This window comes from Cardiocondyla obscurior, linkage group LG03 (assembly GCF_019399895.1).
Source record: "Cardiocondyla obscurior isolate alpha-2009 linkage group LG03, Cobs3.1, whole genome shotgun sequence".
In the NCBI taxonomy this organism is placed as follows: Eukaryota; Metazoa; Arthropoda; class Insecta; order Hymenoptera; family Formicidae; genus Cardiocondyla; species Cardiocondyla obscurior.
Genome location: NC_091866.1, coordinates 7,545,210 through 7,572,346, shown reverse-complemented (window position 1 = coordinate 7,572,346; position 27,137 = coordinate 7,545,210). Strand labels below are relative to the sequence as shown.

The 27,137-nt window shown below is 43.1% G+C and overlaps 1 protein-coding gene and 1 pseudogene across 1 annotated transcript in view; one reads left to right on the top strand and one right to left on the bottom strand.

The window, feature by feature from the left end:
- Positions 1-1,008: 1,008 nt before the first annotated feature.
- LOC139113909 (cytochrome P450 4g1-like) overlaps positions 1,009-27,137 on the bottom strand; it is a 51,585-nt gene continuing 25,456 nt past the window's right edge. Inside the window, exons 5-7 of the mRNA XM_070675357.1 lie at positions 12,081-12,258; positions 1,627-1,803; positions 1,009-1,552 (exon numbers count right to left, since the gene is read on the bottom strand). Coding sequence (XP_070531458.1) covers positions 1,383-1,552; positions 1,627-1,803; positions 12,081-12,258 — 525 coding nt within the window. The 3' untranslated portion in view covers positions 1,009-1,382. The remainder of the gene's footprint in view (positions 1,553-1,626; positions 1,804-12,080; positions 12,259-27,137) is intronic.
- LOC139113784 (trichohyalin-like) lies at positions 6,630-8,908 on the top strand (annotated as a pseudogene).

Below are 27,137 nucleotides of genomic sequence, written 5' to 3'. Positions count from 1 at the left end.
CGATCCGTACGACCGGCTCGAGGGGTGAAGCGCACTTCGCCTCCTTCGAGTAATCTTGATCCCGTGTCTACGATCGTATTACTGAGGCGACTTTCCTTTCGCACCGTTGCACAAAACCGGGGTGGAGAGATCTCCGTCTCGGCCGAGAACTCTCGGCTACTGCAACAACGGACAGGTGCTCCATCCTCAGCTGTTCCGAAACCGCGTTCACGTCGCGATCTATGATCCATCGCGCCCACCGCGTCCCGCGCCGCGTACATCGTCAAAGCCACGCCCAGGCTCGCGACCACGAGAAATATTCGCACCGCTAACCACGCGATCCGTTAGGGCGTTATCTAGGCGGTTGCCGAAAAGATTGTAACGGTTCGCCCGCCGAAGATCCGCGTATCGATAACCGTCGTATCGATCCGGCGCAGAAACGCTACGATTACCGCAATACCGTCACATTATCAATTTATGTATTTCATTGTTCTTTCCAGCGACGTCTCAATCACGCGTTCGTCTTATTGTTATTTATTTAATTGAATAAACAACCAATTAATTGTTCACTCAAGTTTCGATGCATTTACGGACCTAATAATTCTATCGCGAATCCTGTCATCCCGGCGAGCACATTCGGACACCCCCCGCTGGCCCGATATTCGCGGCCCCAAGAATTACGGTCGTTTCATAATGACAACTAAAATTTAGCGGAAAATATGTAGGCGTACGAATGTAGGCATACATTTTTCCTTTATTATGTGTACTCTCAGCCGAGTGCAAGTTTTGTACTTTGTAAACAGATGGCATTTCAAACAATATGATATAATCTTTATTTATTATATTATTTAAATATAAACTAATTCTTTTATAAAATATTTATGATAATTAAAAATAAATATTTACAAAATAGTACTGCAAATCTTTATTTCTTATTTATCGTAAATATTGTGTAAAATATTTAATTTATATTTTAATAATATTTTAAGTAATTATTTTATTTCTTCCTTTTCTCATGTATGTGAAATATGTATAAAATATTTGTATAATAATAAAAAAAAATATTAAGAAATATTTACGAATATTTATTATAAATATTGGGTGCTGTCTGGGTGTACATCTCATATTAAGTAGGGAGTTAAAACACGTGTTCACTTGTTACTATACTTAAACAAGATATTTAATTAGGTAGTAAATACATTAAAAAATAACAAATATAAAACTTTTAAAGTTTACTAAAATAAATTTTATTGAATTATTTAACTTGTTATAAATTGATTAAAATATTATATTAAGATTATCCACCAACATAATAATATGTTTTACTTATTTATGTATAATGTGTAAAAGTATAGTCGTTTAGTTTTATATTGTTTACAGTTTAATACTCTTATATTATTTTATTAAATATATCGTTTTTCTATTATAACTTTTAAAGGCTTTTCAACAGTTAAGGTTAAATCAGATTTCAGTTTTATTTCTTTTAAGTCAATGCTTTTGTTTACTTTAAAAGCAAATGTTCGTACCATCGTGGCTAAAATAACTTTCATAGACATCATTGCATACTTTATACCTGTAATTTTGACAATTATATAGAAATTAATTTTATGCTAATTTTATGTAATATATTCAATTATTTATACCTACCTATACAGTTTCTTGGTCCATTACTAAAAGGCATACAACAATAAAATTGATTTTTTATGTTTTCTGGAAGAAATCTGTCTGGATCAAATGTTAACGGATTTGACCAATATTTTTCATTTCTATGTAAATTAATAATGTTTATGATAACATTTGTTCCTTGTGATAAAGTAACTTTTCCTAAAAAAAAAAGAATCATAAATAAATGTAAAAAATTACATAGAACAAGAAAAATTAAAAAAAGCTGAAAATAAAAATGAAAGTGATGATAGAGAAGATAGAAAGAGAGAAAAGGAGGAAAGAATAAAAGAAAAGGAAAAAAACAAAAGAAAGATGGTGAAATAGTGAGTGTAAAACAATAAAGGAGAGAGTAAAGAAGGAATTGAAGAGATAAAAAAAAGCAGAGAAGACGGCAAAGTGTACAAAAAAAGGTTGAAAAAATATAAGGAATTGTGCAAAAAAGAAAAAAATAAAGGGATATAGGTGGGAGAAAAAGATAGAAAGAGTGAGAGCGGAAGACTGAATATAGAGAATAATAAATAAGGGAAGAAAATAGTGTAAAGAATTAAATGAGAAAATTGAAATACGGAAATAGAACAGACATTTGAAAGAAACGTTGGGAGCAGTAGAGTAGAAAGTGAGTGGGAGAAGAGAGAAAAGGAATAGAAAAAGAAGAAAAAAAAGGAAATTGAAAAATAACAAATTTTTACTTGTGGAAGACAGGCTACGATTATATTATTCCTCTTCTTGAGTCTATCTGTACTTAATAAATAGTGGAAGAGGAAAAAAATACGAGACATACGTCCTATAATTCGCTGGCACTAAATATATTTTATAATCGCCAAGAAAATGTAAAATAAACGTGTGGCTTGTAATAACGATTGAGCGAGACTTTAAAAACTATAGAAAGATAGTAGCGCAAGAAATAAAGAAAACAATTTGCGTGCGCTTGCGTCTATAGCGCCTATCTTAAATTTGATTTTTGCTATATTAACAAAAAAAATAAGAAATAGAAGAGGTAATTAGAAAATTGAAAGAAGGTAAAGTGCCGGGAAGTGACGGAATTGAGAATAAATTGTGAAAATGGGGGGAGAAAAGTAAAGAAGTGGTTATTAGAGATTTGTAATAAGGTGTGAAGGGAGAAAGTAATAGTGCCGATAGTAAAGAAGAATAAGGCAGAAAAGGCAGAAGGTGGAAGGGGAGTTTCATTGGTGTTGTGTATGGAGACGAGAGAAATAAAAGTTTCTCGTATAATAATTAAAGTTGTCTTTATTTGATTCCATCCGTATTAAGTAACGGCTATGCAACGACTGTTTAACGAAAAGCGCACGGCACGGAAAGATGAACCATCGCCGATATCGGGTTCAGGGCGACGTTCCGAGAATCATGCCGTGTGCATTGTGACTAATAAAACTCGGCAATAAATTTCTATTATTCGCATAACATTTGGCATAGACGACGTATAAGATTTATGTGACAGTCCTGGTAGAAAGATTGAGAAAAAAAGTGATGGATAAGGAGATTCTGTCATGGAGTCAAACGAGATTTAGAAGGAACATGAGAAAATTCGATCAGGTGTATGTGTTGAATTATCTGAAAAATTAGAAAATGGCGTAAAAAGAGGAAAGAATAGTGGTAACATTTGTAGATATGAGAACAGCGTTTGACTTGGAGGATAGAGAAGTACTGATAAAAGTAATAAGAAAGATGGAAGTGAGAGAAAGTGATGAAATGCGAGGAGCTATTGAAAGAAACAATCAGCAAGGTAAAAGTGAGAGAAAAAAAGGAGAGAAATTTTGGACGGGAAAAAAAAGTAAGACAAGGATATTCGCTAAGTATAAATTTGTTCACCTTACTAATAGCAAGCATGACTTTCGCTTCCGAAACGCGACGTACTATTGCTATAGTTGGTTAGTGGGAAGTGTGAGTGGAGGCAGAGGAAAGTGGAGAGAGAGAGGGTAAGAAAGGGGTGGATAGGATTGTGCGGAGGGGGTTAAGTAGAAGGGTTGATTGGAGGGAAGTGCGTGGGTGAAAAGGGTGAAAAGAAAAAGGGATAGAAAGAAGAGAGCGGGATTTTGAGGTTAGGAAGTAAATAGGAAAGAAAAAGGTGTGAGTGAGAAGGTAAAAGTGGGTAAGAAGAGCAAGAGGAGGGCAGAAAAGGGAGAGGGGGGATAGAATAGAAAGAGGGTATAGGGGAGGAAGGAAGAAGGGGAGGCAGAAGTGGAGTGAAAGTAAGAAAACTGGCGGAGTAAGAAGGGAGTGACTAGGAAAGGAGAAGGAAAGAGAACAAGACAAGAGATAATAAGAAAGGAAGGATTGAAAAGAAGAAGGAAGAAAGCAACGACAGAGGAAAAGGTATAGAACGGATGAACAAAAGACAAGGTGAGAGATAAGGAAAAGGAAAACATATTGAGATAAAAAGTAAATATGGATAAGAGACAGGAAGAAATATTAAAGAGGGGTAGAGGGAGGAGTGGGAGTATGATAGGGATAGAGGAATTCATGAAAAGGAAAAGGGAGGAAAAAGAAGGAGAGGATGAAAACGAAATAGTGCAAATTAGAAGAGATAAAGAAGAGAGCCACAAAAGAGGAAGCAGAAGGCAAAGGAGAGACGGAAGGGAAAATACTAAAGATAGTGAGAGAGATGAGAGAGGAGATGAGAAGAGAGATAAAGGAGTGTAAAATTATTTTGGGCGCGTGGATAATTTTGTAATAATAACTCTTTATTTCACAAACACTGGTATATATATTTAATTTTGATTTTACACACTCTTTATAAAATAACATGAAAGAATATAGAACTGTATTTAAGGAGGTTTCAATATGTGGTACGTCCGTTCCCGACGACGACTCTTTTTCAAGTGAGGTAGTCCCGATATTAGTTTTATCTTTGGGACAGAAAGGGGCTTCCCGGACCTTTGTCTTAAGAGGTTTATTCCCTTGCTTATCTAATTGATACAAAGTCACGTAGCGTATCCGGTCTACTAAGAATTATTTATTTGTGAATTGATTTAATCTTATTTAAAGTTAAATTTATAATTATTGTTTAAAGCGCATATATTTTAACAAGGAGTTAAAGGAAGATAATAGAGGAATAAAAAAAGATTTGGAGATAATGAGGAGGAAGGAAGAGGAATGGAGGGTAGAGAGAGAAGCATTGATAGGGAAAGTGAAGGAATTGGAGAGGAAGATAGAGAAGGGAAAGAGAGAATATGAGGAAGTGAGATATAAGATAGAAAGATTGGAGAGAAAAAATGAAGAGATGGAAAGGGGAAAAAGGAGAAAAAATATAGTAGTAAAAGGAGTGAAAAGCACAGAAGAAAGAAGAAAATGGAGGGAGAGATAAAGGAGATAATAAGAAAGTTAGGAGTAGAGATAAAGGTGGAAGAGATAAGGAAGTTAAGAGAAGGAAATGATGGAAAAGGAGGGATAATTTTAGTTAAAATGGAGAATGAGATGGAAAAACAGAAGATAATGAAAAATAAGGAGAAGTTAAAGGGAACAAATATATGGATTCAGGAAGACAGAACATGGGAGGAAAGAAAAATGGAAAGGGATATAAGGGAGGTAGCAAGAAAGGAGAGAGAGAAGGGAAGGAAGGTGTGGATAAGTGGAAAAAAAATTAATATAGACGGGATCTGGTGGTGGTGGAACCAACATAAGGAGGACTTGGTCAACGGAAGAGGAGACAGAAAAAAGAAGGAGGAACAGGGGGAAGGAGAGGAGGGGAGGGAGAAAAGGGTGACATAGAAAAAAAGAAGGAGAAGAGATGTGAAAGGAGGAAGAGGAGAGGAAATGAGAGAAAGAGACGAGAGGAGAAGAGGAGGGAAAGGGAGAGAGGGAGGAAGAAGGGGGGGAAGAAGGGAGGGAGGTGTATGAGAAGAGAGATAGGCAAAATAAATGGAGTATAGCATATTGGAATGTGGCGGGATTAGAGAACAAGGATAGAGATTTTTGGGAGAGGTTAAAAGAGTGGGACGCTATGTTTCTATTGGAAACGTGGATGGAGGAAAAGAAATGAAAGAGAATAGAAAGAATGTTACCGAGAGAGTACATATGAAGAAAGCAATGGGCCAGCAGAAAGAACAGAAAAGGGAGAGCGAAGGGAGGAATGATAATAGAAATAAAAAAAGAGATAGAAGTATTAAATGAAAGAAGAAGAGAAGGGGAGAGAGAGGGGATTATGGTGGAAAGGATAAAGATTTAGAATAAAATATGGAATCTAGTTGGAGTATACATGAACGAAGAGGAGGATGAAAAATGGGAATAGATAAAAAATTGGATGGAGGGAGGAGAGGAGACAGGGAAAACAATAATCGGAGGAGACTTCAATGCGAGAACGGGGAGTGAGGGAAGGAGGATACAAGAAAAGGGGGAGGAGGAGGAGGAAAAAAAAAATTGTTGGATAGGAAAATAAATAAAGAAGGAAGAAAAATGATAGAAATATTGGAAAAACGGGCTGGTTTATTATGAACGAAGGACTTGAAGAAGACGAAGAAGAAAAATAGACATACGAGGGACCAAGAGGAACATCGGTAATAGACTACGTGCTAGGAAACGAGGAAACGTGGGAGGAGATGCAAGGGATGGAAATAGCAGAGAAGATCGACTCGGATCACTTCCCAGTGGTGGTAAAAATAGAAGGAAAAAAAAGGAGGAAAAGGAAAAAGAGGAAAAAAAGGAGAGATAATGAAATGGAGAGGGAGCGAGGAAGGGAAGGAAGAATTTAAGGAAAAAGCAAAAAGAATATGTAGTGAGGAAGGAGAGATGGTGGAGTGGAAGAGTATGAAGAAAAAAATTAACAAAATACTAGAAAAGGGACAAAACGGAAGAGAGAACAAGCAAAGGAGAGGATGGTGGGACGAGGAATGTAGAGAGGAAAAAAGAAAGGTAAGAAAGGCATTAAGAGAGTGGAGAAGGGGAAGAAGAGAAAGGGAGGAATACAGAGGAGAGAAGAAGAAATATAAGGAATTATGTAAAGAGAAGAAAAGAAAAGAAGTAGAGAGATGGATAGAGGAAGTGAAAGGAATAAAGACGGAGAAGCAAATATGGGATCTATTAGGAAGAAAGAGAAGAAAGGGAGGCTTAGGAGGAGAGAATGTGGTAATGAAAGATTGGGAAGAATACTTCAGAAACATAATGGGGAGCGTAGAATACAGAGTGGTAAAGGGAAAAAGGGGGAGAGAGAGGAAATGGACGAGAATGAACTAAGTAAAGAAGAAGTGATGAACGCAGTAAGGAAGGTAAAGGAAGGAAAAGCGGTAGGAGGAGATGGAATTCCAGGAGAGGTGTGGAAATATGGGGGGGGAAAAATGATAGAATAGATCTGGAAAATGAGTATGAAAATATGAAAAGGAAAAGAATGGATAAAGGAGTGGGAAGAGTGAATAGAGGTTCCAGTGAAGAAGAAAAGAAAGGGAGACAGAGTGGAAGATTACAGAGGAGTGACGATCATGCCAACACTTTATAAAATATACGCAACGATATTGGGAAAAAGAATAAAAAGGGAGGTAGAAGAGAAAGAAAATTTGGCAGAAGGACAGACGGGTTTTAGGGAAGGAATGGGAACATTGGATAATGTATATATCATGAACTATTTGATAAATAGACAAGTGAATAAGAAAGGAGGCAAATTAACGTTATTTTTCGTGGACTTAAAGGCAACGTTTGATGGGGTAAATAGGGAGGTGTTATGGGAGTGTATGAAAAGGGAAGGAATAAGCGAGGGTATGATAAGAAGATGCAAAGAGTTGTATAAGGAAACGAGATGCAGAGTGAGGGTGAGGGGGGAAAAGGGGGAGGAGTTTTGGACGGGCAGAGGGATGAGGCAGGGATGTCCTTTGAGTCCACTATTAATCAATATACTGATAGCAGATTTGGAAAGGGAATTAAAAAAAGGAGGATGGGGGAGTGAAGATAAAGGGGGAAAAAATATATACAATGAGTTACGCGGATGATGTGGTACTAATGGCAGAAGAAGAGGACGACATGAGAAGCATGATGAGGAGATTGGAAGAATATCTGAGGAGGAAAGGATTAGAATTAAACGTGGAAAAATCAAAAATAATGAGATGCAGAAAGGGGGGAGGAAGAGAGAGAAAAGTACATTGGAGATGGGGAGGGAAACCGGTAGAGGAAGTGAGTGAGTATAATTATTTGGGATATATACTAATGAGGAATGGAAGACAGGAAAAACAAGTGAGAGAAAGAACGAGGAAAGCAGCGGCGGTGATGGGAGGAGTATGGAGTATGGGAAAAAGAAAATTTGGAGGAGAATGGGGAAAAAGAATGTGGTTATTCGACAGGTTGATTTGGACGGTAATGGCATACGGGGTGGAAATATTCGGATGAAAGGAAAGAGAGAAAATGGAGAGAATACAGGAGAGATATGTAAAGTGGATATTAGGGGTGAGAAGAGTAACACCAGGATATACGGTGATGCAGGAGATGCAGAGGGACAAATTAAGAACAAGAATGAGAAGAAGGGCATGGGGATTTAAAAAAAGATTAGAAGAAGGAAGAAGAAACGTTTTGGCGAGAAAATGCTGGGAAGAAATTAAGGAAAGGGAGGAGAGAGGGAAAGCAGAGGCCGGATGGGAAAGAGAAAGAAAAGATTTTTATGAAGAGAGGAAAGAAGTTATGATGAGAATGGGAAGGGGAGGAGAAACGAAGAATGGAACGGAATGGTTGAAGGAAATGGAAAAGAAGGATAAGGAGATACAGAGGAGAGGGATGGGAGAAAAAGAAAATTCAAAGTATAACAAGTGGTATGCAAAAATAAAGGAACAAGGAATGCCAAAATACTTGAAGATGGATTGGAAGGAGAGGAGATGAAGAAGAATGGCTAGATTTAGGTTGAGAGAAGAAATGAGGGGGAACAATTATTGGAAGAAAGAGGAGAGAAGATTATGCAGGGTATGTGGAAGAGAAATAGAGACGTGGGAGCATGTGTGGGAGGATTGTGGAAGATGGGGAGCTTAGGGAAATTGGGGGGATTGGGTGGAAAAAGTGTTAAGCGAAGATGGAGAAGGGGAGAGATGGCTAAGAGGTATACAGAGTTTCAGAGGAGAATTAGAGGGTGAGAGGGAGAGAGGTGCGGATCGGAGACGGAGAGAGAAGGGGGAGAATGAGAGAGGGCAGGGGGAGGGAGATGGGAGAGGGAGAGGAGGAGGGAGAAGGAAAGCGGGAGGGATATATTCAGTTTTTGTAATAACATTTGTAACAATTCATATATGTACCTAATACCACGAGAAATATATGTACAATACGTTTGCAAAAATGTATATATTATACATATTTTACTTTTGGTATCAGCTACATACATAAATGAATAAGTTATGACTTTTATAAGTAGAAAGTACTATAGTTGATACTTGACACAGTAGCATTTTAACATTTAGAATAAATATGTGAATTTAACAGCAAGAATACTCAATCTTTTAGTAATTTAGCTGATTATTACATACATTTCTTGTAAATGTTCAAATGATACTATTATTATACAAGTACCAGTAACTTAGTCTAAACTAATAAAGTATCTCTGTAGCGCAACGGCTAACAGCGGGCCTGCTAATTTGACGACCGTGCGAGCGCCGGTTCGAGTCCCGTTATGTACTCATAATTTTTTTAATTTTTTTATAATACTATGTGCAGAGAAATATATTTTTATAAATAAATTGTTATTACGCTGTAACAATTTATTTATAAGAAATATGATTTCTCTTTGCACATGGTCATCAAGATGGACAGGACAGGATAGGCAAAGCAGGCAAACTGGCAAAGGTCTGTTATTTCTATATGAACGCATGTATGTACAACACTGCCATCTATTCTGTGACGCCGGAAGTAATCTTGCTCGTTTTTCGTGACATTTTTACCAAAATAGCATCTGCTGACCCGTACATATTGTGCTAAATCGTATTTCTCACTATTTTTTTTTGCGAGGCTATCAATTATAATTTCAATTACGCGATTCTATTCCTTGATGTTCCGAGAAGCGTGGTCTGGTCTGTGTTCATGCGTCTAAACGATGTAACGTATATAATAAGTGAATGTTTCGCACGTGAAAACATAAAAAAATATTTTTTTCTATTTCTTATATCAAACTGACCACACCACGATTCACCAGAGTACGTACTATAATCCTGAAGAAGAATTTTTTATTCCGTTCAGCCGTTTAGAAAAATAGTGAGAAATACGAATGGGTGGTAAAACAGGAAGGTTTAGCTTCCCCTTAACCGAGCTAATCTGAATGCCGCCGAAAGCGCCGACGGCACCGACCGAGACTCGTTGTTCCCAACCGCGCCGTAAGCGAAGCCTCAGCGCCGCGATCAAGTGCGGCTCCGACCTCGCTGAGCCCCGGAACTCCGACATCATTCCTTTTTAGGTATAAAAAGGCGATGCCGGAGCTCAGCGGGACCGTTTTCGATCCGCTTGTTTCAAGTAAGCATCTCATCCAGATTGTTCTTCAACAAGCGGACACCGGGGTAGAGTGATCTCTGTCTCGACCAGGAGATCCAGGAGCTGAATCTTTCCGCACGGTACTCAGGGTGGAACCACTGGCAACGACCAGCTCGAGGGGTGGGGTGCACTTTGCCTCCTCTGAGAAATTCTCGGTTCTCGGTCACCGGTGTCCAACCTACCACCGATTTCCCTTCGCACCGTCACCAATACCGAGGTGAAGTGCACTCCGCCTCGGCAGGGGAATCTCGGCTACGCGACGCCTTGCCAGGTGCATCCACTCCTGACCCTGTTGCACAACACGCGAAATTTATCCACAGATTGTCCCGCGTATACCCGCGTGTATATAAGTGTTCTCGCGCCGCCGGTTTTTAAATTGTAACCCGCTGTCATATTCCGAATTGTAAACAATTGCCGTACAGCTATAGATAATCCGCGTATTTTTTCTGTATATTAAACGTTCGTTCCGCATCGACGAGATTCGGTGTATCTTTGTAAAATATTGGTTAACGCGTCCGCCGTCGCTTAATCACGTGTACGTACCTTTCGTATCGTCTCCGCGACCGTTTCGTCAATCTTTATATCTTCACTTTATGTACGCATCACTAGCTATCGTGCGGCACAGTTTATGCGCCGACGCGACGAGGTCGTGCGTCTCTGTATTCTTTCCTTAAGTTAAGTAAAATAAGTCTTTAATTTGTTAAGTTTAAATCTGTCTCAATGCATCTACGAACCTAAACACCGATCGAATCCTGACATCTCGACGAGCGTCCCGGGCCGAGCTCGCTAGGCCACTATTCGGTAGCGCGTAAAATTTAGGTCGTTACAGTATGAATAAAAAGGAAAAAGAAATAATGGAAAATGCGCCGGAAGAGAAAATTTCTAGGTGTGAGTGAGAAGAGAATCGTGAATGAGTGTGGTATTTCTCTCTTTTTATAAATAGCAAACTTGTAGTTGTAATAAATAATAGTTACGCAGTAGCAAGCTTTGTAGCAGTAGTAATTTTTATTTATGTAGAAAAAGTAGTTATAGAATTATCTAATACAAAAGAAAATAAGAAGGATAACAAAGATTGTAAATTGAGCGGAGGTTTGCAAAATGTACCCGTATCGAGAACAAAGCATTTACATACATAGTAAAAAATTACATAATCAATAAAAAATAAGGTAATTTCTTATTTTTGTGGATGTTTTTATTTGCCTACATTCTACACTGCAAGTAATGTTTTGGAAATGTTAAAACATTATTTTATTTAAAATATTAAATTTTTCAATGATATCACACAAATATTTCACAACTATTTAGGCCATGTTTCTGCAGTGTTTAAATGTTCGTAATTATTTCAAATTTAACTTTGCTTTAAATTTTAGTGATATTTCTGAAGTACTTTTAAATTTTTACAAATGTTAGCACCGGCCGAGTCGGCAATTGCGAACACTCTCAGACGGAATGTATCAACTATTAAAGGTCGGTTCGAAGTAGAGAAAGAGTATCAAAAAATCAGGAACGAGTTAAGGTAGGGACAAAAAAAAAGGAGAGTGGGCATTAAAAGTGAGAATATAGAAGGTCGGATAAATAAAGCGAAAAACAGAGTAAGTCAATTTTTGGTAAAGCCTACGTTAGAGAAGGTCTACGGACGCAAGTTACATCAAAGCGTGGACAAAAGACTTTTAGTGGCATTGTAAATTGTCAGAACAAAAATAAACCTTAAATAAAAAAGAGTCTAATTTAATTTGTATTCCCAAAACAAAAGAGTACATAAACTAATTTACAATAAAATAAAATTTACTTTAATTAAAGTATGAAAAAATTCATTTAACGTCAACTATGTTTGTCAATAATGTTTTTTAACCAATGTACATGTAACATTTTATAAATAAAAAATCGATGTTTTATTATTTATATCTTTAAATCTAAATTATTATTTTAAGATAAATAAGTCTTATAAAAAAATATGTATTTGCTTGTTTATATAAAATTATATAAAATGTACAAACCTAGTTTTATATTGTTTATTACTTTTCGTCCAATTAAAGGTACAGGTGGAAAAATTCTCATTGTTTCCTTAATAACTTGATCCAAATATTGCATATATTGTACATCGTTGTATTTAATTGGTGCAAATTGTACAGTTTTTGTGCCATAAATTTCTAATAATTCTTCATATACTTTTTCCTTTTATGACATTAAATAAAATACTCATTTAAGTAAATATACAGGGTGTCTCAGCCCATGTGTAAAATCCTATACAGATAGGTAGGTCTTAGACAGATAAATAAGAAAGTTCTGTAACATTTTGAAAAATTCTCAACCGTTATTGAGAAAAAAATTAATTTATCTAGTGCAAGAGCGACAAGAAAGCTGCGGGCTAGTGATCGCGACAGGCAAATGGCTAGGAATGGCGCTGTCGCCTATCGCGCTTACTCACGTGTAGCTTCCTTATCGCTCTTGCGCTAGACAAATTAATTTTTTTCATAATAACTATTGAGAATTTTTCAAAACGTTAAAGAAAAAATATTTTTACTTATCTTCTCAAGACCTACCTATCTGTATAGGATTTTACACATGGGCTGAGACACCCTGTATATACAGGGTGTCCCGCACCATGTGTCAATGCTTCTAGGGATAAATAGATATCGGGAATACAAATTAAAAATTTCAGTGCCATTTTGCAAAATTCTCAATAGTTATTGAGAAAAAAATTAATTTGTCTAGCGCAAGAGCGACAAGGAAGCTGCGGGCAAGTGAGCGCGACAGGCGAATGGCTAGGAATGGCGCCGTCGCCTGTCGCGCTCACTCACGCGTGCTTCTTAGCCGCTCTTGCGCTAGACAAATTAATTTTTTTTTCAATAACTATTGAGAATTTTGCAAAATGGCACTGGAATTTTTAATTTGTATTCCCGATATCTACTTATCCCTAGAAGCATTGACACATGGTGCGGGACACCCTGTATACAAAACAATAATTAATTTTTTTTATAGTTTTAATAAAAAATCAATTTTATTTTATTCGTAATCGAAGCATAGATAATAAGATATGTCAGTATAGATATTTGTACAATTGTATTAAAAATTAAATTTAAATAAGTGTTACGTCTCTGACTCCACAGTTCCTTTTTTCGTCGCGTAACAACGTAGTAAACGTTAGAATAAAAAGAGTATTATACCCATCGAACGCTGATAGAAGGAAACCAAAAAAGAAATCTAAAATTACAAACACTCTAGGTTTTCAGAATTCTTATAAAAAAAATTAAGATGTTGAATTTGAAACATATCTAGCCATGTGGCAACTCGAATATAGTAAGCGAATTTTAAAGAATTGATTCTATACAGGGTGTTTCAAACCATCAAATAATTTTTTGGTGATAGATAAAACTTATTAAAAGAAATAAAAAGTTCTATATTATTTTGTAAAATTTTTAATTGTTATTGAGAAAAAAATTTTAATTTGTAAACATAAGAGAGACAAGTAGCGCGGGTTAAGTAAACACACGACAGACGGCAGTGAGTACTATAAAAAAAAGTAGTTGTAACACCCCTCTGCTCTCTACCATGTGGCCGGACACGGTCAAGCGACCCGCCGTGGCGATCGGCGAATCGTCGCGTATACGAGGCCCGACCAGGGCGTCTGCGGGAAAGAGTGAAATTCAATGCGATCTATTATTTGGTTATTTACATTTATTCTGAATATAGTTCTATATACACGGTCTTGTTACGTCCTCGGACTCCACATCTCCTTCTTTCAACACGCGATCGATAAATTAGATAAAAAGGAGTAAACCGTAAATATTTGGTGACGAGAGAAAACTTCCAAGCTTCTAGAAGAAATAATTTTATACTTAGAAATTTTTACCGCCGAATGCTTAAATTAAACTTAGAACAATCATGCTACAGATGCCGACGGAAAACTAAACAGAAAACTTTTCAAGGGACATTAAACTAAGAGGGTCCCAAAACGATTCAGAATCAATATCGAATATCTGGCGATAAGTGAAACACTTGAGATCGCAGTTATACCGTGGATCCGAGATACAAGCAAAACAAAGGCGCGAAAGTCCTGCGATTGTAAGAATATGATACGCGGTCGGGTCCTACAAACAAACACGACCCGGCGATAACGAAAAGGGTCCCTTAACAATTTTTCTCTAATTGTTAATAATATTCTGGAAGGTTGGAAGGGGGCAGCCATGAGGGCGGAGCTTGTATAAACAAATTTTTCTCTCAAGCCAATAAATATCGGGAACTCCTCATCATGGATTAGAAACCTAAGGACGAAAACTTAGAGCCTAAGAAAATCAGAGAAGGGATGAGATGTGAGTGACCAATAATTATGAAAAAGGAAAGTAGAGGGACACGGCTGGCAAATAAGAACATTGACTTTTAAAAAATGAAAATTCGGTGCTAGTCCTCCCCTTTTCCGAGGTTATAAAACCGCGTGTTTCGGCGGGACTCGCTCTCATTGCTCTCTGAGTTTTGATAAAACAAGTGACTCTGTAAAATAATTGTGAATCTCAAGGAATAAAAGGGGAACCAGGGACTCGTCCGAGGAAATTAGAAAACAACAAGTAGTAAGTCTCATTATTTATTTATTCCATATTTCCCCTCCCCTTCGAAACGGTTCCACTAAATTAAAAATTCTAAATATCTTCAAAGTGAATAACGAGGGAACTGTCAGGGTGCCGTTCGCATCTCGCAAATTCAGTATCTCTCTAGAGTCCTCCGAGTTCTCCGGTAACTCGACTCGGCTAAAGGGTTTCCTTTTGTCAGAGGTTGCGATATGCCGCCAATAAATGGTGACAATCAAAACCTTAACTTGAGTGAGGCTCCATCCGGTCAGAGAAACTGCGAGAATCTTTAAAGTGACGTATGGAGAGATCCGGAAGAAAGAATGAGACGTGATGCCTTATCATTTTCTCTCAATAATTCTTTCATTAATTAAACCTTAAATTGATACCTTTTAGTGAAATCAGCTAATTTAAGATCCATAAAGAAAAGAAAAATTTGTTTTTATATTTTAAATGTATTTAACTAATATTATGTTCGGGAAAAGGAAAATACCTTCGCTGTCACAGCGTAGCGAGCCGGTGCCGTGTTGATCACGCGGCGCTCGCGTGCCGAACAGCTGGCTTCGTCGCTAGCCGCGGCATCAATATTTTCGGCGCGACTTGGTGTATATCGAGTCACCTCGAATTAATTTCTATTTTTCATCGTTATGCCGGTAAAGATTCGTCTGGAACAATCGAGATCGTTCCACAGTGACGTATTTCCGGCGCCGGCACTTTCCAGAAAATGCGAGAACGTTTCGCGGTATAAAAGGAGCGGCATTTTTCCGTGCCGCACAGTCAACTCTAAAGCAGCGTGCGGATTCCCCGTTATAGTTTCAGTCTGTCAATCGCTCGACGCGTCGAGTACTGTAAGACAGATGTCTTAAATAGATCGCGTGCGGCACGTTTAAGTTTTTGCGACACTGTCGCGCGTTTCAAAACATTTTTTTTGTACGAGAACTAAATATAGACTTCGCGTAATTGAAACCCGTCTTTTCATACATTTATTGGTCCTTCGAGCCGGATACGTAAGAATTACAGTGCGGTACGGTAACAAGTGCATTGAAAGCGGACGATCGCAAAGATGGAGGCGCTTATTGAGGATCAGCGTGAACTTCAGGGTCGCATGAGCTGCACAGTGGCAAATGTCAAGAAAGTCGGCACCGCCAGAAGAACTGGCCCAATGCTAGCTTCTGAAATTGTGACCTTGGATGAAAAATGGGATCGATTCGAGGAACTTCACGATCAACTTCGACGGTCACACTGGAACGAATTAAAGGTACACGATTACCATCTTACTAGCGTCATAGACGTCGCGGAAAGCGTGTACCTTGATCAACGACCAGAGCTGCTCAAGATGCAGGAAGATCTGACGGCGGATCGGGAAGTCGAGCGACCGCAGAGAACCGTGATTTCCGCACCTTCGCGAACGACTCTTCCTAAGATTGAAATACCGAAGTTCTCAGGGCGATATGAAGAGTGGCCGTCCTTTCGCGACTTATTTCAAACTCTGATCGTGGACGACATTGCTTTGGCCAACGTCACGAAATTATACTACCTCAAGGTCGGTGTAAAGGGGGAAGCCGCGTCACTGATTAGTGAATTTTCCACGACGGAGGATAATTTTGCGAGGGCGTGGGACTCGTTGTCGAGCTTTTACGACAATCAGCGCTTGCTGGTGCGATCGGCGTTTGCAGCGTACACCTCGCTGCCTAAATTAAAGACGGAGTCGGCGGAGAAGCTGAGGAAGCTTTTCCTCTCGATGACAAGCACGGTGGGATCATTGGCCAGTATCGGTCGGCCCATACACTCGAGCGAGGATCTCTTCGTCTTCATTACCGTGGAGATGCTAGATCCGATCTCCAGGCGGGAGTGGGAGGCGAGTATTGGTGACTCGTCCAACACTCCGTCGTACGCCACGCTCAAGAGGTTTCTGGAGAAGCAACTGCACATTCTGGAGGCGGTCAAAGTGGAAAGAGCGCGGCCTGATACCAAGAGCGGAAATCGCTCTTCCAAGCCTGTGCGCTCTCATCTCGCGAAGACGGCGCAGACGAAGGCCGAGCGTGACAGATGCACGCTGTGTCACAGGGACCATTTCGTCATGCTATGCGAGGCATTCAAAAAGAAGTCGCCGAAGGAGAAGAGGAGTTTCGTGGTACAGGCTGGCCTCTACTGAAACTGCTTGGGACGTCACAGGGTGGTCGATTGCCTCTCGACCCGCACGTGCACGGTGTGCAGCGACAAGCACCACACGGCTCTCCATGAGGCGACGAAGCCGGGGGCGAGCGTGAGTACTTCCGCCGCTGACAGGGCTGACGCGTCCGCCTCGTGCCACTTCGCGAAGGGGAGGAGAACCGTCCTCCTTGCTATGGCGCGGGTTACTTTGCGCGATCATTTCGGCAACGAACATCGCGTTAGAGCCCTTATCGACCAGGGCTCGGACGCGTCGATGGTCACCGAGGCGCTGATGCAACGATTGCGTTTGTCGTGCGATCGATCAAACACCGCGATCTTCGGGGTTGGCGGACGGCAGTGTGACACGGCGAGGGGCGTAGTGGCGTTGCGAATAATGCCTGTATGCGAGGGAGCGGAGATATCGTGCCGGGCGATTATCTTGCCGCGACTCACAATTTATGCTGGACTGGCCAGCTCGGTGGCGCGCGACTGGCCCCATCTTCGGGAGATACCGTTGGCGGATCCGGACTTTATGTCCGCCGATCCAACGGACATTTTGCTCGGTGCGGACGTTTATGCAATGATTTTGCGCTCGGGAGTGCGGTTTCCCCCGAGATCCCATCGCGCAAGAGACGGCTTTCGGCTGGATTGTGTCGGGTCCAGTGGGCGGTGTGGTTGCGCCCTCGTCAGCGGTGACTTTGCATTGTGCGACGGATAACTCACTCGCTGCTTTGATTCGCGGTTTCTGGGAGCAGGAAGAGGTGATGCCTGCGGCCGGGGCGGCGTCTCCGGAGGATCGTAAGTGCGAGGAGCATTACGCGCAAACACACAGACGCAAGGCGGATGGACGATATTTGGTGCGGTTGATCTGCGCGGACAAGTTGCCGAATCTGGGGCCTACCAGAGCGCTCGCTCTCCGAATGCTGCATTGCATGGAGCGTCGGTTCGATCGGGACGCGTCCTTGCGCAAAAAATACTCGGCGTTTATGCGGGAATACGAGGAGCTGGGCCACATGACCCGCGTGAGCGATGACGAGGTTCCGACTGCGGCCTGTTATTTGTCCCATCATGGGGTGTTGAAGGGGGAAGGTCCGGACTCCAAACTGAGAGTCGTTTTCAACGGCTCGGCGGCGTTGAGCGGCGGCGAATTGCTCAACAATAAACTGTTCACGGGGCCAAATTTATTTCCCGTGCTTTCGGACGTGCTCCTTCGCTGGCGTCGGTATCGCGTGGTTTTTACGGCCGACATCGAAAAGATGTATCGGCAAATTGAGGTGCATTGCGCGGATCGCGATTTGCAGCAAATATTGTGGCGTGCTGACCGAGACTCTCCGGTGGTCACTTTTCAACTCAACACGGTAACGTATGGCCTCGCCTGTGCTCCGTTTTTAGCCATTCGTACGTTGATTCAACTGGCGGAGGATGAGGGACGGCGTTATCCTTTGGGCGCAGCGGTTCTTAAGCGCGACACGTACGTCGACAATATTCTTGCCGGCGGAGATTCCGTGGAGGAGGCGGCGGCGGTCTTCAAGAACGTGCGGGCATTGTGCACGGCGGGCGGATTCCCGCTAAAAAAATGGGCAGCCAGCGACGATGACTTGTTGCGAGAAGTGCCGTCGGGCGACTTATCGCGGCCAGGCGTGCGCTCGTGGTCTCCTCAGGACTGTCATACTGCATTGGGCCTGCAGTGGCATCCCGTTCCGGACGTCTTCTCGTTTCGTGTGCGCACTCAGCCCACAGACATCGTGACGAAGCGCACCGTGGTGTCACAGTCGGCACGTTTGTTCGAACCCATGGGATGGCTGGCGCCTGCCATAATTCGCGCGAAAATATTTATTCAGGGACTCTGGTTGCTTGGCCTCGACTGGGATGCCCCGCTCGACGACAACGATCGAGATCGCTGGCGCGGCTTTGTTCGTGATCTCGCCGCGCTTGAAGAGGTGCGTGTGTCGAGGTGGATGCAGCTATCAGGCCTTCAGGAGGTCGAGATTCACGGCTTCGCCGACACTTCGGAACGGGCGTACGCTGCCGTTGTTTATTTCCGAGCGCGTCTCAGCAGTACTTCAAGTTGGACGGTGGCCTTGGTGGCCGCCAAGAGCAAGGTGTCTCCTCTCAAGCAAGTGTCCTTGCCGAGATTGGAACTCTGCGCCGCGGTGCTGCTGGTGACGTTGGTGGCGCATGTGAGAGGCCTTCTCGATCTTCAGGGCAATTCCGTCCACCTATGGTCGGACTCGACCGTGACGTTCGGGTGGATCCGACGTCACCCGTCACGGTGGACTACTTACGTGGCCAACCGTGTGTCGGAGATTCAACTCACGCTGCCGGAAGCGAGGTGGCATCATGTGGCGAGCATCGAGAATCCTGCGGACTGTACTTCCAGAGGAGTGTTTTCTTCCGAGCTGGTGGACTTGTCCTTGTGGTGGCGGAGCCCTGTGTGGCTGTCCGCTGACGCTGGCCTTGAGACGGGAGATGAGGTTGTGGCGGAGGAGGATCTTCCCGAGGCTTGGATCTCCGCGCATGTCTTGGTCGGTATTTCTGATGCGGAGGAGTCTGAATGGATTGGCCAATTTTCATCGCTTTCACGACTGACTCGTGTCGTGGCCTGGTGCCTCCGATGGCGCCGAAGAGACGATGTTCGCACAGAGTCGACGGACCTTTCGGCCGACGAGTTGCGCGAGGCGCTACTGGCCTTGGTGCGCGGGATTCAGGCCGCCTTACTCCAGAGAAAAGTGCATCTTGTGGCTTTTGGCGCTGCGCTTCCTAGGGCTCACGGATGTCACAAGCTTTCTCCTTTTCTAGATTCTCAGGGTGTTCTTCGAGTGGGCGGCTGTCTGAGGCATTCTCTCTTGTCGTACGACGAGAAGCACCCTGCCATTCTGCCACGAAGTTCGCATCTGAGTACCTTGTTGATCTCATCTTGCCATGCTCGAGCTCTTCATGGTGGAGTTCAGCAAACCCTGGGCCTCCTGCGGCAACAATTTTGGATTCCTGGTGGCCGAGCCGCAGTGAAGAGGGCAATTCATCGATGCGTGACATGTGTGCGCTGGCGGGCGGCGGCCCCGACCCCCTTCATGGCGGACCTTCCTTCGGCAAGGGTGAGGCCGTCCCGAGCATTCCAGCACATTGGCGTGTATTACGCCGGGCCATTATTGTTGCGGGCCGGCAAGGGCCGTGGACAGAAGGCCCACAAGGCCTTCATTGCCGTGTTCGTCTGTCTGTGCACCAGTGCAGTGCACCTTGAAGTGGTGTCAGACTACACGTCCGAGGCCTTTCTGGCCACGCTGCGACGCTTCGTGTCCAGGCGTGGTCTTCCGCAAGTCGTTTACAGCGACTGCGGGACAAATTTTGCAGTTGCGGAGGCAGAGCTGTGCGAGATGTTTCGAGCCAGCAGTCGTGAGGCCCAACGTATTCATCGGGTTCTGGCTGCAGAGCACATTTCCTGGCGGTTTAATCCCCCCGCCGCTCCCCACTTCGGAGGCTTTTGGGAAGCGGCAGTCAAGTCGGTGAAGCATCATCTTCGACGGGTAGTCGGGACCGCCACTCTCACCTTCGAGGAGATGACCACACTGTTGGCCGGCGTCGAGGCGTGCTTGAATTCACGACCCATCGCCCACCTGAGCGACGATCCGGACGATGTCTCGACCCTCACTCCGGGCCACTTCCTGGTGGAATCTGCTCCACTGGCTGTTCTGGAGCCCACCTTGTTGGACGTTCCTACTGGCCGTTTGTCGCGTTGGCAGCTAGTCGTGCAGATGCGCGATCAATTTTGGCGTCGATGGTTGGGCGAGTACTTGCAAGGACTCGCTTCACAACCAAAATGGGCAACTCCCGTCTCCCCGCCTCAGGTGGGGCAACTGTGCCTGGTGCGGTGCGAGAGTTTCCCCCCTGCGCGCTGGCCTCTTGCGAGAATTACGGAGGTGCATCCGGGAGACGACGGCCACATCCGCGTGGTGACTGTCCGCACTGCGGCCTCTTCCTTGGTACGGCCTGTCGTCAAGATCGTTCTGCTTTTTGTTGGCGACGAACCGTTTTCGGACCGTCCGGTTAATTAAATTCTTGCGTTTTGTAATTGAAGCATTGTACATTCAAGAATTCCGGTTTACTTGCGTTAATTGATATTAATTAATTTTTTGTTATTTGTCCGTTCCATTATTCTTCTTTGTGATCTCATTTTTCTTTTGTATTTTCATCACAGCATTGTTCCGGCTGCACTGCGATGTAGCTTTATTGTGATGTGATTCCATCTCATCTCATTTCCAGCGCTTGCATCACATCTCTGTGCGGAGAGGTGTCGTCCGAGCATATGCGCATCTCACCTGACGTTTAAATCGCGAATTAACCTTTGTTCGATCGATCCGTCAATACGACATTGTTTTAGGTAATTCGCGAGGCGGGCGGGATGTTCGGGAAAAGGAAAATATTTTCGCTGTCACAGCGTAGCGAGCCGGTGCCGTGTTGATCACGCGGCGCTCGCGTGCCGAACAGCTGGCTTCGTCGCTAGCCGCGGCATCAATATTTTCGGCGCGACTTGGTGTATATCGAGTCACCTCGAATTAATTTCTATTTTTCATCGTTATGCCGGTAAAAATTCGTCTGGAACGATCGAGATCGTTCCACCGTGACGTATTTCCGGCGCCGGCACTTTCCAGAAAATGCGAGAACGTTTCGCGGTATAAAAGGAGCGGCATTTTTCCGTGCCGCACAGTCAACTCTAAAGCAGCGTGCGGATTCCCCGTTATAGTTTCAGTCTGTCAATCGCTCGACGCGTCGAGTACTGTAAGACAGATGTCTTAAATAGATCGCGTGCGGCACGTTTAAGTTTTTGCGACACTGTCGCGCGTTTCAAAACATTTTTTTTGTACGAGAACTAAATATAGACTTCGCGTAATTGAAACCCGTCTTTTTCATACATATTAAATTTATCAATTTTTATAATTGAAAATCCAAAATCAATTATTTCAAAATAACCTAAATATCCTTTGTTTACGAAAAATTACCTCTGGTTCTATCCCTGGAAATAAGAATTAAATTTCTTTCCCTAAAAAGAACCGAAATAACGCGCTAACTTTATCTCACAATTAACTCAAACCCTTCCTAGCGCGTGTACGCGTGGCACTCCAAAGCACGTGCCACGCAAGCATCAATTGTTACGTCACTTTCCAAAATCTTTCTCTCCTCCCTACCTGCTCTCGAGCCTTTTCCTAAGCTACCGAGAAGCGATAATCAACCTTTTAAAAATACTTCCATTCCTGACGTAACAGTCTATTTACACTGGTTTAATATGACGCGGCGCTTGTCGCATGAGCGATGACGGTAGGTTTTCGCACGTTTGTCTGTACAACACGAGTCGCATGAATCTAACGCGCAATATTTAATACGGGGCCCTTAATGAGAAACGCGTCGTTCGTGAGCGGGAGCTCGGGGGCAACCGTCAAGAACGCTCGGCTGAGACGAAGCACGCTTCTTCTCTGTATTGCACCGCGCTCGTAGAAAACCGGCTAGGTGGTTGGAGATGGGGCCGGAGCGTACGACACGGGATATACCGAGAACGCTCGGTGGAGGCAAAGCACGCTTCACCCCGCTTTTATCCGTTGTGACGGTCGGTCCCGGAACTCGTGAGGAAGGAAGCGGTGTCGCGGCCAAAAATCCTTGGCAGAGACCAAGAACACTCGACCCCTATACTTTGCGACTCCTAAGGTTTGTCCAGCGCATTGCTACTGAGCGAAGACCCGGTACGGTGCTCGGTAGTTCGGTAGACTGGTCCGGATCGCTCTGAATCCGGCCTTTTTATATGATATTTCGCGTGGCCCGGGGCGTTTGGGTTCCCGGGATTTGACGTCGCAGCGCTCGTTGCGGACGCTATTTTTATTAATTTTCGCGCGGCGCGGACGGTACGCTTGTTTATAACGGCGCGAGTTTTCGCCGCGCGCTAACATTCGGAGCGTTTAAAAGGGTCGGGGCGCACCGTGCCCCTGTTCCCGCCGGACGATGTTCGGTCCGGCGGGCCGGTCGTTGTTCGCCGGAACGAGGTAGGCGATTACCTCGTTACCTAATGTTAGCGAAGGCGCGTGGTAAGCGGGAATATTTGCTACCGTTTATCGCGCTTACTCATCCTGCGTTTTGTTGTCGCTTTTACGTCTACAGATTTTATTTTTATTAAAATAACTGTTGAAAATGTTTTAAAATGTGGTAAATATTTACGATAACAACCTTACCTTAAATTTTTTTCTAAGTTGAAATATTTGTCTATTTTAATGTTTTTAATTTTTTCTGAGAAGGAAAATTGTTGCTCTATATTTCTTTTTTTTTAATATTTAAGTTTTATGATGTCAGTAAGTAGGAAAATCACATTCAAAATACCGCTGCTTTTTCGTTACACGCGCATTTTTAATGGAATGGGACACAATTTTTTTATTTAAATAGTTTGTATTAAAAAAAACAAAATTTATTTAAAATATTTTTTTGGTATTTTGCACTGTAAAAAAGTTACTGAAAAAATCGATGGATACTGTTGCACCCGGATCAAAATTTGTCGTTCCTTGGGTTGGCAAGCTGCGCGGAGCTCGACGCAAAGTATGACACGTGCGAAATTGGCAACCTGTACGTTGAAGATGTTCAAGAGTTGATTTGCTCGTTTTCAGTTGGTAGGGAATGGGCCGCTGTAATTATGGAAGTATGTAAGTTTTACCTGGGATATTGACTGGTGCGATTGTAAAGGTTATTGATGTATTAAATTCTTCGATTCCTTCTATAAATTCGAGTTTTTTTCGTTTCTACAGAGCAGGTGTGACGAGTGCGAGCAAGTGAGAGTGAGGAAATGGGACAAGCATGAATTTGAAAGCCGCAAGTGAGAAAACGGGCATGTGCACGATTCACGAGCACGAGCACAACATTTTAGAAATTTGTCTTGGATGGCCACACAAACAACAAAAAATAATCGCGCTCGTCAAAAGAACTCTGTTTCGACGGACGTGTCCGCGATGAAGACTTTGCTTCAGGAGGTGCGTCACCTGCGCTGAGAACAGGTCCAAAAAAAGAAGAGTTTGCGTACGGAAATTCACTTCCGAAATAAAGTAATTCATCGAATGCAGCAGTAGTTCTCACAGCAAATAAAGGAATTTCGCGAAGTAAAAAATTAAAAAAATCTGAAACTTTGCACACATTTAGGGATGGATATTAGATAAATTAAAAAAATAATATTAGCTGCTGATATTTGGTTTTAAAGGATGCAACCAACTCTTAAAGTTAAAATTGCTGTATATTTTTTTCGACATATTTCAAAACTATTTAAAATATTAAAAATGTTTTTACAAAAATTTTATGATAAAAATAATTCTGTTACATAATATATTTGACTCAAGTATTAAGGAAAATATAAATCTGTAACGAGGTAATCGCTTACCTCGTTTCAGCGAACAACGACCGGCCCGCCGGACCGACCATCGTCCGACGGGAACAGAGGCGTAATGCGCCCCGACCCTTTTTATACGCTCCGAACATTAGCGCACGGCGAAAACTCGCGCATTCGTAGATAAGCACACCGCCCGCGTCGCGCGCAAAATAATAACGATCGAGCCCGCGACGAGCGCTGCGACGTCAACCTTCGGGAATCCGGACGCCCCGGGCCACGCAAAATATAATATAAAAAGGCAAGATCCAGAGCGATCCGGACCAGTCTACCGAACTACCGAGCACCGTATCGGGTCTCCGCTCAGTAGCACCTTCTGGACAAACCTAGAGTCGCTATAGCACAGAGGTCGAGTGTTCTCGGCCTCTGCCAAGAATTCTTGCCCGCGACTCGACTCCTATCTCGCGGGTTCCGGGACCGACCGCCACTAAAAGGGTACAAGCGGGGTAAAACGTACTATGCCTCCACCGAGTGTTCTTGGTATATTCTGTGGCATAGGCCTCGGCCCCGTCTCCAACCGCCTAGCCGGTTTTCCTAGAGCGCGGCGCAATCTCGGAGTAAAGCGTGCTTTGCCTCCGCCGAGAGTTCTCGGCGGTTGCCCCCGCACTCCCGTCGCCGAACAACGCGTTCCGATTAGGGGCCCCACGCTAAATCCTGCGTTAAACTCACGCGACGGTTTCACCGCGCTGATAAACAGCCGAGCTGTCACCGCACGTGCGGTACGCGCGTTCCCGCACGCGCTTATGTAAATAGACGTTGTAAATAGATCACTAGAAATAAATGTACATAGCCGAGAAATACCGCATCAACATTTACTTTTTCCACTGACACCCCGGCCGGACCTCGTGCACGCGTCGACTCGCCGATCGTCGCGGCGGATCGCGTGTCTGGTCACTCGCAGGGATACGGGGTGTTACAAATCTTGTTAATTGTCACTGCAGTGTTGGTATACAAACAAAGTATAACAAACAAAACAGTAATAAACTGTCCAAGCATAGAACAATAAATATTCTGTTTGAAAGGTGCACACAAGTACATGAAGTTTCTGTTAATGATGTTCATTAATTAAAACAGAATAGTCAGTTACCTGTTCTGTTGTTGATGGGTGCAACGTTCGTTTCCGCGTAGAGAGCCATCATTTTAATAAAAATATTTGTTTTTTAAAGCTTAATTTTACGTGGTAAAACACTCTGTATAATGAACTTATTAAAGTTATATATTCAAGATTGTACGCGATCTGGCGCGATCGCGTTAGTTTAAAGATAGATTTGCTCAGCAATGAGCTCGACGCGTGATCGATTGAGCGGGGATGAGATGGAGAGCCGATCGCAGGTATTGAAAAAAGAGCCAGAAGAATTAAAACGACAGAAAAAGGAACTCACTGTATTTACAAAAAAAAACACAAAAAAAAAAAATACAATCGCGCCGCTGAAGGCAGAGAAATTAGTAACCGAGCGGAAATCTTCTTGACCCGGCTGATCCGTCGGAAATCTTGAAGGTAGATGAGTGATCTACCCGGCCGTCGGAGATCTTGCCGCGGACGACGGAGATCTTGAGAGCGCGAGCCGGGATTGCCGCGAGCGCGAATCCCTGCACTCCAGCGGTAACGATTACGTGTAGATAGATTGGCGCCGAGGTAATAAATTCACGGAAAGCGAATTTATTGAATTGCGATTAAGAGCGCGAGATAAAGAAAATTATAAGAGGCTAGACGTAAGTCGTCGCGTGAGCGCGAGCCGATACAAAGGCGAGACGCACACGTGCGGAGTTCGAGCGAAACTGCTCGTCTTTTCGCGGTACTGAGCCTAGGATAGTCGGAACCCGGCGACGAAAACAAAGAGAAGTCAGCGAAATTCGGTTTGAACTAGATTAGGCTGACTTCTGCCGAAAACAAAACGCTTGGAACCATCGGCGATCCAAGGATATCGACAAAATCAACAAATACGCGACGATTGGTCTCGAAATATCGCGACGCTGGAGCACATACTAGGCGCGAGAATTACAATATAATTTAACCGCGCTGCAATTCGTAGTCGAATGAACATACCGCCCGCGTTGAAATAATGCATTTCGAAAAATTACAACGGCGGATTACGTCTCAACAAAATTGTCGTGGTTCACCAGACCTTACAGAATTGTCGCCGGTATCAATAAGCTAAATCTATACAAGGCAAAGCATACAGCGATGATATGACATGTCATGGTGGTCGGTGGCGCAGCGCAGACAATAATGTGTGAAGTCAAAATAAAATATCTACGAAGAAAAGAGCATACAAGAAAATTAAGCAAAAGAGAAAAAAAAAAAAAAGATTGTTACGTGAAGAGACAATGACTAACAATGATAAGTGATACAATGATAAGATGTACCGAGATCGACGGATCGCATTCTACGTAGCTGTTGTCTCGACATCGATCGGCAAGACACACAATTTCGAGAGAGGCCGTTTATACTCAGAATGCGCGGTTCTGATTGACGCAACGCGAGTTAGCCCGTCAGGGCCGGGAAAGCATTCAACCACTCGTCCGAGCTCCCATTTACAAGGAGGCAGCGCGGAATTCTTTAAGATTACGAGCTGCCCAACGCGGAGAGCAGGTAGCACCCTACGCCATTTAGCGCGCTGCTGAAGCGTGTTAACATAATCATCATACCATAGAGACCACAATCGTTCAGTCATATGGTGAATCATTTGCCAACGGCTCAAACGATTTTCGGCCAAGTCTAGCGTGGATTCCTCGGGGGGAGCGGTTAATGCTGACCCGATTAAAAAATGACCCGGAGTGAGTACGTCAAACGAATCGCACGAATCGCTCAGAGGGGCGATAGGCCGTGAATTTAGGCAAGCTTCCACGCGGCAAATTAACGTAGAGAACTCTTCGAATGTGAGAGTGTGCGCACCGAGGACGCGACGCAGATGATATTTTACGCT